Source organism: Martes martes (genome assembly GCF_963455335.1).
Source record: "Martes martes genome assembly, chromosome: 15".
Classification (NCBI taxonomy): Eukaryota; Metazoa; Chordata; class Mammalia; order Carnivora; family Mustelidae; genus Martes; species Martes martes.
Genome location: NC_137903.1, coordinates 38,277,967 through 38,291,957, shown reverse-complemented (window position 1 = coordinate 38,291,957; position 13,991 = coordinate 38,277,967). Strand labels below are relative to the sequence as shown.

Sequence of the window (13,991 nt, the reverse complement as noted above, 5' to 3'; positions counted from 1 at the left end):
TTTCATTTTGTTTTGTTTTGTTTTGTTTGTTTTTTAAATTTTATTTATTTATTTGACAGATAGAGATCACAAGTAGGCAGAGAGGCAGACAGAGATAGAGAGGAGGAAGCAGGCTCCCTGCTGAGCAGAGCCCCATGCGGGGCTCGATCCCAGGATGCTGGGATCACGACCTGAGCCGAAGGCAGAGGCTTAACCCACTGAGCCACCCAGGCGCCCCTCATTTTGTTTTTTAAGAATTTTATTTACTTATTTGACAATGAGAGACACAGTGAGAGAGGGAACATAAGCTGAGGGAGTGGGAGAGGGAGAAGCAGGCTTCCCGCTGAGCAGGGAGCCCGAAGTGGGGCTTAATTCCAGGACCCTGGGATCATGACCTGAGCTGAAGGCAGATGCTTAATGACTAAGTCACCCAGGTGCCCCAATAGTGACTTGTTTTGACTGGTTCGTCAGGAGTCCGAATTTTTTTAAAAAATATTTTATTTATTCATTTGACAGAGATCGTAAGTAGGCAGAACAGCAGGCAGAGAGAGGTTCCCCACTGAGCAGAGAGCCCGTTGAGGGGCCCAATCCCAGGACCCCAAGATCATGACCTAAGCCGAAGGCAGAGGCCCAACCCACCGAGCCACCCAGGTGCCCCAGGAACCTGAATTTCTTTTTGCCCTTGTCTTCTCTACAGAATACTTCGAACTTTGTGCAGAAAACTTAGACTTCCGGAAAGTTTCCCTTTTTGTCACTTAGCACACCTGACGCCAGGCTTCGTTGGTGCTGACCTGATGGCGCTGTGCCGAGAGGCGGCCATGGGCGCGGTCAGCAGGGTCCTGATGGCATGGCAGGAGCAGCAGACCATGGATCCCGAGACTGCAGGTTCGCCCCCTGGACGAGGCCAGGAAGACCCGATGGGAGCCGAGCCCACTCCTGAACCACCGGCGTGTTCTGTGCAGGTACCTTCCCCTGTCCTGATGTCAGCCATGTAGCAGGCGTCCATGGATTTGAGGTGTATGATTTTTGGTTTTATTGGCATTTTATCTACTGCATGATGATCAGTTAAACCCAGAATGCCTCTGGTTTCCAACGTACAAGTTATTTTACGTTTTTAGCTGATCCTGAGTAAGATCCTTTTACAACATGGATTATAAAATTGTGGAGCAAGGGGGGGCGCCTGGGTGGCTCGGTGGGTTAAAGCCTCTGCCTTTGGCTCAGGTCATGATCCCAGGGTCCTGGGATCGAGCCCCACATCAGGCTCTCTGTTCTGTGGGGAGCCTGCTTCCTCCTCTCTCTCTCTGCCTGCCTCTCTCCCTGCTTGTGATCTCTGTCTGTCAAGTAAATAAATAAAATCTTAAAAAAAAAATTGTGGAGCAGGGATTGGCAAACCATGGGCTGCCCGCCTGCTGCCTCTTCTTGGGACACAGCCATGTTCCCATGTTTCCCACATCACCTCCCTGCTGTCCCACTTCGTAGCACAGTTCACACTGGAGGCCCCCAAAGCCTATAGTGTTGACCCTGCAAGTCTGTCTAGAGAAAGTTCTCCAGCTGCTGTAAGAGCAGCAGACACTTGGGGCGCCTGGGTGGCTAAGTGGGTTAAAGTCTCTGCCTTCGGCTCAGGTCATGATCTCAGGGTCCTGGGATCGAGCCCCGTATCAGGCTCTCTGCTTAGCCGGGGGCCTGCTTCCCCCCTCTCTCTGTCTGCCTCTCTGCCTACTTGTGATCTCTTTCTCTCTCTGTCAAATAAATAAATAATATCTTAAAAAAAAAAAGCGCATCAGACATTTGGTTCTGTTTCCTGGTTACCGTCTGCTCACATGGACTGGCATAGTCTTCTGTGAGCTTGCTGCATGTGGCTCTGGAGGACGGTCCCGCTCTAGCTGGGACCTCTATGAGTCGTGAAGACTCAGCACAACATTTATGTAGCACTTGATGGTGTGCACAGAGGCGTCATAGCTTCGTGATCAGAGGAGCTGAGCATGAGGGACCATGGCCTGCCCGGGCCGTGCAGCCTCTGCTCTCCAGAGCGGACATCCTGTTGTGTGGTTGCAAATGTCTTTTCCCTCCTTAGTCATTTGGAACCTCAGCTATATCTGTTAAAATTCACAGCAAACATAGTCCTTATATAATGCTGCACATAAGTTAGAATTTTATGAATTGAATTACTCAGTTACTCTTCACCCATCCTTTCATTTCTTTACAAAGCAAGAAATCTGCCTTTGAAGCTCAAGGCTCCGTGTAGTAGTCCTAGGACACCGGCTGTCTGTGTAGGGGCAAGCCTCTGGGGAGCCATGCTGTGAATGACACTCTTACTGGGGTAATTTTGGTTTAATTTCATCAAAATTCACCTGCTATTCAATTCTTTATAAATGAAACATGGGAATTGGTGGTTGTGGAAATGAACACGGTCAGCTGCTGGTGTGGGCCCCGGCCAGCCCTGGTGTCGCCTACAGACACCATCCTCCTGTGTTCCATTCCAGTCAGTGGACCTGCCCCCCGCCAAGTCGCATGAGCCCTGCAGACCAAAATAAACCACTGTGTCAATGGGGAAAATTGTTTAAACACAGGAAAGCTCTTACAGCTTAAAGAAATACTGCAGTAACAATTTTTAAAGGTACACAATAACTTTTTCAGCAGACTTCATGTTTGTTCATCTTCCCCCTCAATCACTCCCTGTCAGGATGAGTTGAAGTGGCTGCTGGAGCTGCTAAGAAGCCAAGACCCCCTGTCTGAGGAGCAGCTGCAGGGACTGTGCATCGAGTGGGATGATTTCACTGCAGCCCTCTCCTCAGTCCAGCCCTCTGCCAAAAGGGAAGGCTTTGTCACCGTCCCCAATGTGACTTGGGCAGATATTGGTGCCCTCGACGATATCCGGGAGGAGCTCACCATGGCAATACTGGTAAGTGTGTCTGCGGCTGAGCGCCCAGCACATGAACGAGGCTGTGTGCCGAAACAGGCTTGGCTGTAGCTTTCTTCTGTGGGTCCTGTTGGATTCTAATTAAGCCTCCAACAGCTGTTTCTCATTCTTCTGAGATCTGTTTTAGACCCATTCTCATGGTTGTGCTTGAATTCCTGGCAGTGAACGTTAAAAAAAAAAAAATAGGTTTCAACCAAGAGCTGACTATTTGAGAAATATTTTCTCAACTCGCTCACACTCCTATGGGTCAAAGCAGTTTAGTGCCTGTGAAACTTTAAATTAATATTTTTAAAAATTTTATTTATTTGACAGAGAGAGAGAAAGAGGGAACCCAAGCAGGAGGAGTGGGAGATGGAGAAGCAGGCTTCCCACTGAGCAGGGAGCCCCGATGTGGGGCTCAATCCCAGGACCCTGGGATCATGACCTGAGCCGAAGGCAGATACTTAACAACTGAGCCATGCAGACGCCCCTTGGATTAATTTTCTTCATGCTTACTTTTCCACTTTCCTGAGCTTTTTGTGGTTCATTAATGAAGGATGATCCACTTCGAGGTGTGGAGCTTCTGAAAGCAAAGAGCAGGGTAGAGCATGTGTCTCTGGCTCCTGACCACGCAGGGCACTCCTGCTTCTGAGCCTCACGGGATGGCTCCACCTGATGCTTTATAACTTGGGAATTTAGGTAGCGTAAAAAAACTCTTGATTTTAAGATGCCTGAAGTATTGTATCCTTATGCTTAAAACGTTTGAATTCCCCAAGAGCAGGGATTCCCGTATTTATCACATGTGCCCCACACTCCTCTTGGCAGCATGCATTGAGATCATTCGGGCACACAGTGTAGAATGGACATTTGTAACAACACACGTGGCTGTTGTCTTCACAGGCACCGGTGCGCAACCCCGATCAGTTCCGAGCTCTTGGATTGGTGACTCCCTCTGGGGTCCTCCTGGCTGGCCCCCCCGGCTGTGGGAAAACGCTGCTGGCAAAGGTACGGGGTGAGCGCAGGGGTGAGCGTAGCTGCCCGTGTTTTCCTTCTTACAATGGGGAGGAGAGTAGGAATTTAACCTCCGTCTTACAGCAAGTGGGTTTTACGTAGTCTCTATTACAGACTCTTTCTAGTAAGACTGGCCATTTCTTCGGGAAGGTTTCCCACTTTTATTTTAATTACAAAAAAATACATCATTGGGAATTTGCACGAGAAAAAGATTTTTACATCAGCCATCACCCCATCAATTTTAACAGCAATTTACCATATTATCTGTTATTCTGGTTTTTTAGTGAGCACTGTCACATAGCTGTGGTTTGTAGCTGACCTTATTTCCTGCTTTCGTGTAGTTCTTTATAAGTATTTTCTTCTGTGTTTCTTACAATTGTTATTTTTAAAAAACCCTTTCCTTGCAATAGAAAATATACAGAAGCCAAAGGGGTCACACTACTTAGAATCCTCTCATGGCGGCTAACAGGTTCATTCTGTGTTTAGTCCTTCCAGACATTCTCCATATACGCACATCCCGATGATACGTGTGCATAACTTTGCACGTGTTTTGACAAGTATAAGGTTTTTAATGATGCTTTCCCAGCATAGCAGTATGTCTTGAACATGTCAACATATATACACCTCAGTATTCTAACATCTGTCTAGTATCCTGTCATGAAGATACTCTGTAACTTAAAGAAATGATGCCCCATTGAAACAACACTATGTCTAATAGTCCTGTACTTAGATTTTTTTGTATCTTAACTGATCGTTTTATTAGAATGCACTCCTAAATAATTTTTCAATAAAAGGAATGCATGTTTCTAAAACTTTTGACCCATTACCACTTGATCAGAGTGAACCATTACCAGATTACATCTGCTCCATCACCAAAGTGCCTTCAAGACGCTTTGTGCAGATTCAACCCTGCCAGCGCGAGTATTGTCCTGCACACCCCAAGTTAACAAGAACCAATGATGCTGCTTTCAATGTCTGATGGTCGGGGAGGCAAAAATGGTATCGTACACTTTCTAATTCACATTTAAAAATTACCAGTAGGCTTATCAAACTATATATTTATTGGCTATTTTTCTTAATGAAACTGTTCATATCCTTTGCCTGTTTTTCCATTGACATGTGTGTGGTTCTATAATCATTCTTCATATATTAAAATGGCTTTTTATGTTTTTTTTTTTCATATTTATGTGGGTAAATTTCTCAGTCTGTGTCTTTTTTTTCCCTTTGGAGTCATGCATATTAGACCTCTCTTTCTTATCTGTAAGTTATGTGGGCTGTCATTTTTAATGTCTATATAATGTTTCATCTTTTACTTAGCCCTCATCAGCTTTTTAAATTATTTGAATTATTTATAAACAGGAAATGAAAATTAATAGCACTTTTAGTAGGTGCCACAGCAGCCACTTTGTGACTGCTCTGTAAATATCCACTAGCAACAGTAAATACCAAATACCCATATATCAAATAGCACACGTAAAGTTTTCCAAACTTACTGTTGCTGATACGACTACATTTCCTTGCTCCGTGCTTCCTGCGCTCTTCCAGGCCCTGGCTGTGCAGGGGCATGGGAGCCCAGGCAGGGACAGAGGGCACCATTGAAGGGGCAGCAGTTTCCTAGGCATCAGGACAGAGCAGGAAAGAAGGGCCTGCCTGTGAATATGTAAATGCATCAGGCAGATGCAGGTCCTGGGCCTGGATGCCTTGCCGTGTTTGTTTACTTACTTACATTTGTCTTTGAGTAGCCCGCCCTTGGCAGAAAGGAGACAGCGTGGGTTATTTGAAATCCATAGACCGGATTTTCCTCTTCTCCATATTCCTGCCTCCCCCAATTGCCAACAACTTGGTACCTGTCTGTGCGCCCACATTCTGGCACCGGCCCCTGGTGAGGGAGAATCTGACCAAGGACGCCGTGGGTGGCCTTCAGGCTCACTGGGTCTGTGAGCCCAGGTGATATTTGTGCAGCTGTGTACTTTTTCCTGGGGGAGGGTTCACCACTTTCTTTAGATTCTCTGGGAGGTACATTCCCGAAAATCTTGAAATGGTAGAAAATGTCCTTGAATGGCAGAAGGAAATGTTACTGTAGGAAAGTTGTGGAACTACTTACAAGTCAGAACCTGGCACCTTAGTCTGGACCATAAATGAAGATTTGGGCTAATCTTGGTTGTTTTGTTTACTCACAGTCACAATAAGATAATACCGTTTTTCTGAATGCTGACGCATAGAAAGTATGTGAGTAGCATAAGGTCAAGGCATATGATTGCCAGAGCCAACACCTTGCACATTGATGGCTGATGAGGAAACTGCAGAGAGAGGAGTGAGATCAAGGAGCTCCTGGAGCTCTGGCCTGAAACAGACAGCTCCTGACCATGTGCGGGAGGCTCAGGCTGTGAAGAAAAAGTAAATTGTGCTCACTGTGCTTCCCTTAGGAGACAAGATTGCCAACAACTTCAGGAACTCTTGGGGGTGTTTGTGGTTAAATCTTGGTAGTCTGGCAGGTGGAAGCTGAAAACCTGATGCAGGGGCATCAGCCCTCATTAGATGTGCTCCCTGGCTCTCCTGTCTGTGTCATGTTGAATGAAAGCTGGGACAGAGACCAAGCGCTCCCTCCGAGGCAGAGCACGCATGCATTTGTGTGTTGGGCACCTACTTGGCCACTTCTTTACTCTGTGCCGGCCCCTGTTGGAGGCGAACCAGGCACTTTCTGTGGTGGCATTTACTGTCCGTCCGGGGAGACAGGCAGGAAACGGTAATACAGTAACACTGGAGATGCAGCAAGGTTAGGCTGGAAATAAGCAGATGTGCTGATACATTGGCTAGGAGGTGGCTGTCCGAGGTAGTGATGTTTGGGGATGCTGTCAGTTGGCAGTGTTGTGAGCGACCGTCTGGCCATGTGAGGCAGCAGGGACAGAAGGGGAAGGCTCCCCCAGGCAGAGGGAACAGCAGTGGCAGAATCCCTGATGCAGGGAAGGGCTTGGTGAGTTCGAGATCCAGAGAAAGCCAGTGTCTGGACTGTGGAGAAGCTGTCCTGTACCAAACTATAGGCTTGTGAGCTGTGGTTAATGTTTCACATTGTACTCAAAGATGAATGCGAATCCTAGGGAAATGATTAGACTGACATGCTGGGGGTGCTGTGAGAATGGGTGGGAGGAAAGCAAGAGGGAGATGAAACTGGTCAGGGTCTTTTGGGTTTGGTTTCTTTGGATATCCAGACAGGAGATACGGCGGTCTACGTGAGGGGGTATGTGGTGGAGAAGCAGAGAGTGGTGGACTCCTGCATTTTGGCATCAGAGCTGACAGGACTTGCAGGCAGATTGGGTGATGTCACAAGACAGAGGGTCAAGAAGGGGCCCCAGGGTTTGGGGCTAAAAGCTTTTGGAGTTGGAAGTGTGGGGTGTGGAGGGCGTTGGACAGATCCACACGTCCTGCTCTGTCAGTGATGGATTTGAGATGTGTGTCCAATCAGGAGGGAGATGCCAAGCAGTCTGTTGGGTTTAGATCTGGAGCTCCAAGGTCAGGCTCTGAGGAGAGGAGAGGAGGGAGCTCCTTTCCCTGGTCCTCGTGAAGCTCTGGGTGATTTGCTCAGGGTTCAGGTGACCTCTGCATTCAGGTGACCTTCAGGTAAAGGCTGTTGGATTCTGCCACACGTATAACCACATGTGTCTCCTTCGTGCTTCTCTTTAGCTTTGAGCCATGTGGTTTAATCGTTATTAAAAATAATTAGGAAACACTGGCCTTTGGTCAGGGCTGATACTGATGTTTTTGAATTTGGGGTCATGAGCTAATGATTGCTTTCACTGGGCAACAACGTGCTTGGATGTGGAGGTTACGGTCTTACTGGGATTCCAGGCTGGGGCCAGGAGTGTGCAGATGTACGTATGTGAGCAAGTTTACAGAAACAGAACACTGACATAGATGTTCTGTCGTCTCCATCTGACTTGCAGTCTAAGTGATTCTTAGAAAGTTTGAGGTGAACATTCCTTGATTTTTTTTTTAAAGATTTTATTTATTTATTTGACAAACAAAGATCACAAGTAGGCAGAGAGGCAGGCAGAGAGAGAGGAAGAAGCAGGCTCCCTGCTGAGCAGAGAGCCGACGTGGGGCTCGATCCCAGGACTCTGGGATCATGACCTGAGCCAAAGGCAGAGGCTTTAACCCACTCAGCCACCCAGGCGCCCCTTGATTTTTTTTTTAACCCATTTCTCCTTTTCCCATATGTGAGCTGCGTCTAATAGGGAAAAAACGGCTGTGAGAGAAGGGAAACAGCATAAGCTGCAAAAGCCCCTGCGTTGTCACAAATTGCTGTCACTTTCTGCTCTACTTGTCTGACTTGTGTCCTTTGGTTTCCTCTCCCTAGGCTGTTGCAAATGAGTCCGGACTGAACTTTATATCGGTCAAGGGACCTGAATTGCTCAACATGGTAAGTCGTGTGGCGTCAGCCATGAGTATAGGTTGGGAGATTCGGGGCCCCTCCAGTCACGGGCTGGCGTGCCCTCAGTCCTGTGGATGGATGTGGCATTTGGGTAAAATCTCCGCTGCCGGTGTGGCGTTAGCTTTGCTCTACGGTACTGAATATGTGTAGCTGCTCTCCCAGTTAAGTCTTATCAGCTCAGAGCCTCCATGTTCCCACCTGCAAAATGGAAATAACATTCAAAGTGTGTGCTCCTTGCCGAGTGTTCATCACACAGTGTACACACACAGTCATCCCTCAAGCAGCCTGGGTGTGAGCTGCACAGGCCCACGTAAACATGCAGAGACTTCTCAGCAAATACGGTCCTCACCATGTATTTTCCTCCTCATATTTTCTTCTCTGATGCTAGTAACTTTATTGTAAGAAGTCAGCTTGTGATACACAGAACATACAAAGTAGGTGTCAATCAACTATTTATGTTGTTGACTGTTAGGCTTTTGAAAGTCAACAGGCTATTGGTGGTTAAGTTTTGGGGGAGTCAAAAGTTACACATGGATTTTTGATAGCAGTGGGGAAGGGGGGGGTCAGTGCCCCTAACCCTGTGCATTGTTCAAGGGTCAGCTGTATTCTTCAGCAACCCTGTGAGAGATGACTTACTGTTTCCTCTGATTCCTGATTTCCAAACAAGGAAACAAAAGTCTTCAGGCAGCGTGCACCTTGGCCAAAGTCTGAGGGCTGAGGGAGGAGAGCTGAGGTTTGAGTCTTGGTTACGTGACTCCTGGTCTGCTTGCCTTGCTCTAGTGTCCTGTGGCTCAAATGACTGAGGTGGTTTTTTTCTTTAAAGTAGGCTCCACACCCAGCATGGAGCCCAACACGAGGCTTGAACTCATGACCATAAGATCATGACCTGAGCCAAGATCAAGAGTTAGACGCTCAACCGACTGAGCCACCCCAGCACCCCCAAATGACTTAAGTTTTAATAAATAAAAGTACTAAGGAGAAAAATATTACCATAGTATATAGTAACTTCTTTCTGTATTTAGCAGGTTATACAGTGTCTCAAATTTAAGAGAGTTTGAATATCTTATTATCTCTTCATCCCCGTGAGAAGTAAAAATGCTATTCTGTCATGTATTCAGACGAAGAAGTGAAAGTAGTAGTGTTTATTTTAAAAGGCCTTTTGGGGTGCCCACTGGCTCAGTCGGTGGAGCGTGTGACTCTTGATCTTGGGCTTATGAGTTTGAGCCCCACGTTGGGTGTAGAGATGATTTAAAATCTTTAAAAAAAATTAAAAGGCTTTTTATATTTATCCCCCTACTGGTTTTTATGTGTTTCCTATTGTATGTGATACCTTGCTCCTAAAGTAAGGATTAATATTTAAGTGTTTACTGTGGGCTTTCTATATACATCTTTACTTCCCTTATGCTTCATTTTGGCGTTCTGGCAGAGGTGTTAGAAATGAACCTTGGAGGGAGAGGATTGATCAGGGATGAGACTGGAAAAGAAGGGACAGTGAAGGGGTGTCCTACCTTACTAGAGCTGGGATTTCCTCTCCAGAATTGCAGAGACCCAGCAGAGGCTATAAATTCAGCATGTGTTTTTGTGTTAACTTTATTATAAAGCATCCCAAGCACAGAAGAAGTTATGGAGAGTAATGGAATGAATCCTTCTTGTATTTGTCACCCAACTTTAAAAAAACACACAAAACCAAGGTGCTTGAAGCCCCCTCCAGACCTTCCCTAACCATGACCCTGTTTTCTCTCCCATAGAATTTACCATAATCTTAAATTTGGTGTTCATTTATCTTGTGTAATTTCTGTATTTATTCTGTATGTACTTAGCCCTCAGCAACACTCAGTATTATTCTAAATGTTTCAGGAATGTTTAGGGGATAATTAGAAATGTGAACACTTGCCAGGTAGTTGATGTTTAGAGAATAACTTGGAAGCAAAGGGTGGATTTGGTGACAGGGTGCAGAGTGCGCTTGTCCTGACCAGTGCTGAGTAAGGCGGGAGGAGCAGATGATGAGTGAAGCTGGGTGATGGGCATATCTGGGGTTCCATATACTATAATGCTCACTTTTGTCACATGTGTGGAATGCTTTTATAAACAATAAAGGAAAGACAAAAGAAAACCCACTTTATATAAGTGGTATGTGGGGTTTTTGTAACTTTTTTTTTTTCAAGATTTTTTAAATTTATTTGACAGAGACACAGCGAGAGAGGGAACCCAAGCAGGGGGATTTGGGAGAGGGAGAAGCAGGTTTCCCACGAGCAGGGAGCCTGAATTGGGGCTCGATCCCAGAACCCTGGGATTGTGACCTGAGCCTCAGACAGACACTTAATGACTGAGCCACCTAGGCCCTCCTGTAACTTGATTTTATTGTTATTTTTGTTGAACATTTTTATCATTCTTTTAGTGTTTCTGGTCCCAGTTCTGGGGGGAGGGGATTCCCCCTCAAAAACATCGAGCAATTTCAGACACCGGCAGGGTATCTAAGAACACGCACGACTCAGTTCAGCTCAGTTCTGGCACAGTCTGCTGGGACACAGCATTGGACTCCAGAGGCTAGAGTGTAGTCCTACAGGAGGGTCCCCCACCCTCCACTGCACACAGCCTCCTCCTTAGTTGCTGTTGATTTGCTAGACCAGCTCACAGAACTCAGAAAAACACTTGTGTTTATTGAAGGAGTTGGTAAAGGATAAGAAGAGATACATGGGGCAAAGTCCCAAACAGGAGTCTCACGGGGCTGTGGGGCACATGGTAGCAAACTGGTTCCCTGGTATAGAAGGATGGAAAAACCGTCCTCTTGGGTTTTTATGGAAGTGTGATTACATAGCCATAATTGGCTGAGTCACTGACCATTGGCTGATTCATTCTCCAGCCCTGTCCTCTATGGGGATGTGGGAGGACTGAAAATTCCATTCCTCTGACCATCCTGTCCTCCTGGCAGCCAGCCTTGCCCTCAGGTGGGGTCCAAATTCACTTTGATTAGCAAGACCTCCTTTCACTTTTGTATTTCTGACGTTTCTCAGAAACTATGGGTGAAGATTAGATATATCTGAGTGACCAAATAAATATTTCATCTAAATCATTCTATCACAGATATTATTTTTGTTGAAATGTTTACTTCGAGTTCATTAGTCTTATGTGTGGTATTCCACTGATTGAATATAACCATACTTTTAAAAAATCAGTGATGGAATGTTTAGGTTGAACATTATATACACATATCCTTTCATACATTTGGGAGCTGTTTGTCCCAAGGGTATGTACTCAGAGGAGAATTGCTGTCACTTCTAGAGTGTGTGCACTTTCAAAAATAGAAAGTTTTGCCTGCTTTTTTCCCAAGGTGGTTGTTGCTGAGTTACACCTCCCCCGGCTCTGAAGGGGGTCCCAACGTCCTCACCAGTGCCGGCAGGGTCAGCTCTGAGGAGTGCGAACGGTCATTTCACTGTGATCTGACTTGTTCTCTAGGGAGAGGTGTGGGAAGAGGTCTGTGACAGAGTATGGAGTGATGGGCGGAGATGAGGGAGAGGTGTGGGAAGAGGTCTGTGACAGAGTATGGAGTGATGGGCAGAGATGAGAGCAGAGATGTTGAAGATCGACTTCTCGGGGTTGGAAAATACATTTGCTCTGGGGAATTTCAGGAACAAGGGGTCTGGAGACACCCAGCAGATATGAGTCTGGAGCTCTGAGATTTGGGGTGGCCCCTGAAACCCTGGGAATGGGCCAGGTCTGCCAGCGGAGGGGGTGCATTCACCGGGGCCCCTGATGGCACTGGGGCAAGGAAGGAAAAACTGGCAAAGCAGGCTGGTCTCTCAAAGGAGGAGGATGCCCAGGACTTTTTAAGCCTGAAAACCGGGGGGAGGCTAACTTTAACCTCGTCGGTGTAACTAGACCAAGTACCAGGAACTGGAAGTAGGCAGGACCTTGGGTTTGGCAACTAGAAGATCATTAGTGACTGTAGGGCAAATATTTTCAGTAATTGTGTTTTCAAAAGCCAGATTTTCAAGGTTGAAATATTTAGATTCTTTAGGACGCCGAACCAGTCCACTGTATTTATACAGGGCTCAGGGTGTGATGATCGAGGCGAATGTGAAAGTGATGCAGGCTTTCCGAGGACATCCACCATGACGCGGTGAAGGTGGACAAGCTGCAGGTCACAGTAGTAGAGACACTATGAGTTAGAGGAATTGGCAGACAGTTGGGAGAACTGGTGGCAGGCTGTGAGACAGTGCAGGCGTGAGGAGCACAATGAGCCAAAGTACCAAGAAAGGACAGGGCAGCCGTGAGGGAAGGACATTCTGCTCATGGGAGCCTTATACCTTCATCACCGTTGTGATGCACCATGTGCCTGTGTGATATGGTTTTCAGATTGTTTAAGCTGTTGTATTATGAAAAACCTACTTTTCGTTCTTTTTTTTTAAATTTTACTTATTTATTTTTTAAAAGATTTTATTTATTTATTTATTTATTTATTTATCTGACAGAGAGAGAGATCACAAGTAGCAGAGAGGCAGGCAGAGAGAGAGAGGGGGAAGCAGGCTCCCCGCTGAGCAGAGACCCTGGGATCATGACTCGCCAAAGGCAGATGCCTAACAACTAAGCCACCCAGGTGCCCCCAAACCTGCTCTTCTTAGTTAATCAGTTCGAAATTTTACAAGAAGAATTTCTAATGCTTCGCCAGCAGTGAGACTGTATTCTCACATGTTACTTTCTGTACGGATTAGTCCTAACGTTATAGCTGCTTGTGAATTGTCATATTCGACTGATCTTTTTTATTTTGATTTAGTTTTTTTAAAGAATTTTTTTTTAAGATTTTATTTATTTATTTGACAGAGATCACAAGTAGGCAGAGAGGGCAGGCAGAGAGATAGAGGGAAGCAGGCTCCCTGCTGAGCAGAGAGCCCAATGTAGGGCTTGATCCCAAGACTCTGGATCATGACCTGAGCTGAAGGTAGAGGCTTAACCCACTAAGCCACCCAGGCACCCCTAGATTTTTTTTTTAAGATTTTATTTACTTATTTGACAGAGGGAACACAGCAGGGGGAGTAGGAGAGGGCTCACCAAGCAGGGAGCCTGATGTGGGGCTCGATCCTAGGACCCTGGGATCACGACCCGAGCTGAAGGCAGACGCTCAACGACTGAGCCACCCAGGCACCCCTTGATTTAGATTTCTTTTTTAAGTTTTTATTTCTTTAAGTCATCTCTACACCCAACGTGGGGCTTGAACTCATGGCTCCGAAATTGAGAGTCGCACACTCCTCTGAAGGAGCCAGCCAAGCACCCCTGATTTAGACTTTAACATACTGTATGTCCCACAAAGCCGTTGGAGGCCTCGCTGGCTCACCTACCGTCTCTGATGCCATGTGACGACATAGCTCTCCCGTCAGCAACATGACCGTGTCGGAAACACAGCAGAGCGCCAGATGGCAGTTAGAACATTGCTGAATTCGGGAGAGTTCTGGCTGGGTATCCTACAGGATGAAGTTTAGGAGATCCGTTCTAAAATACAACAGAATTACGGGATTAATTGTGACCTGGAGGAGACCTTACACTCACTTTGCCTTTGTTTTGCAAATGAGGAAATTTGTAAACATGGACAATAGCTAGTTTTTTTAAGTTGGCCCACATATTGGCTGTTTTTATGCATCAGAAATGGGTACCTATCCACAGTTGCATGTGATTCCC

At 46.3% G+C, this 13,991-nt stretch overlaps 1 protein-coding gene across 8 annotated transcripts in view; it reads left to right on the top strand.

Annotated features, from left to right (window-relative positions):
• Positions 1–13,991, top strand: part of NVL (nuclear VCP like) — a 102,872-nt gene that overhangs the window by 34,806 nt on the left and 54,075 nt on the right. For all 8 annotated transcript variants that reach the window (XR_013967972.1, XM_080823804.1, XM_080823799.1 and 5 more), the window contains 4 exons: positions 677–941; positions 2,663–2,881; positions 3,779–3,883; positions 8,244–8,306. Coding sequence is in view for 7 of the 8 variants with exons in the window: in XM_080823804.1 (XP_080679930.1) it covers positions 677–941; positions 2,663–2,881; positions 3,779–3,883; positions 8,244–8,306 (652 nt within the window). In the remaining variant the exon portion in view is untranslated. The remainder of the gene's footprint in view (positions 1–676; positions 942–2,662; positions 2,882–3,778; positions 3,884–8,243; positions 8,307–13,991) is intronic.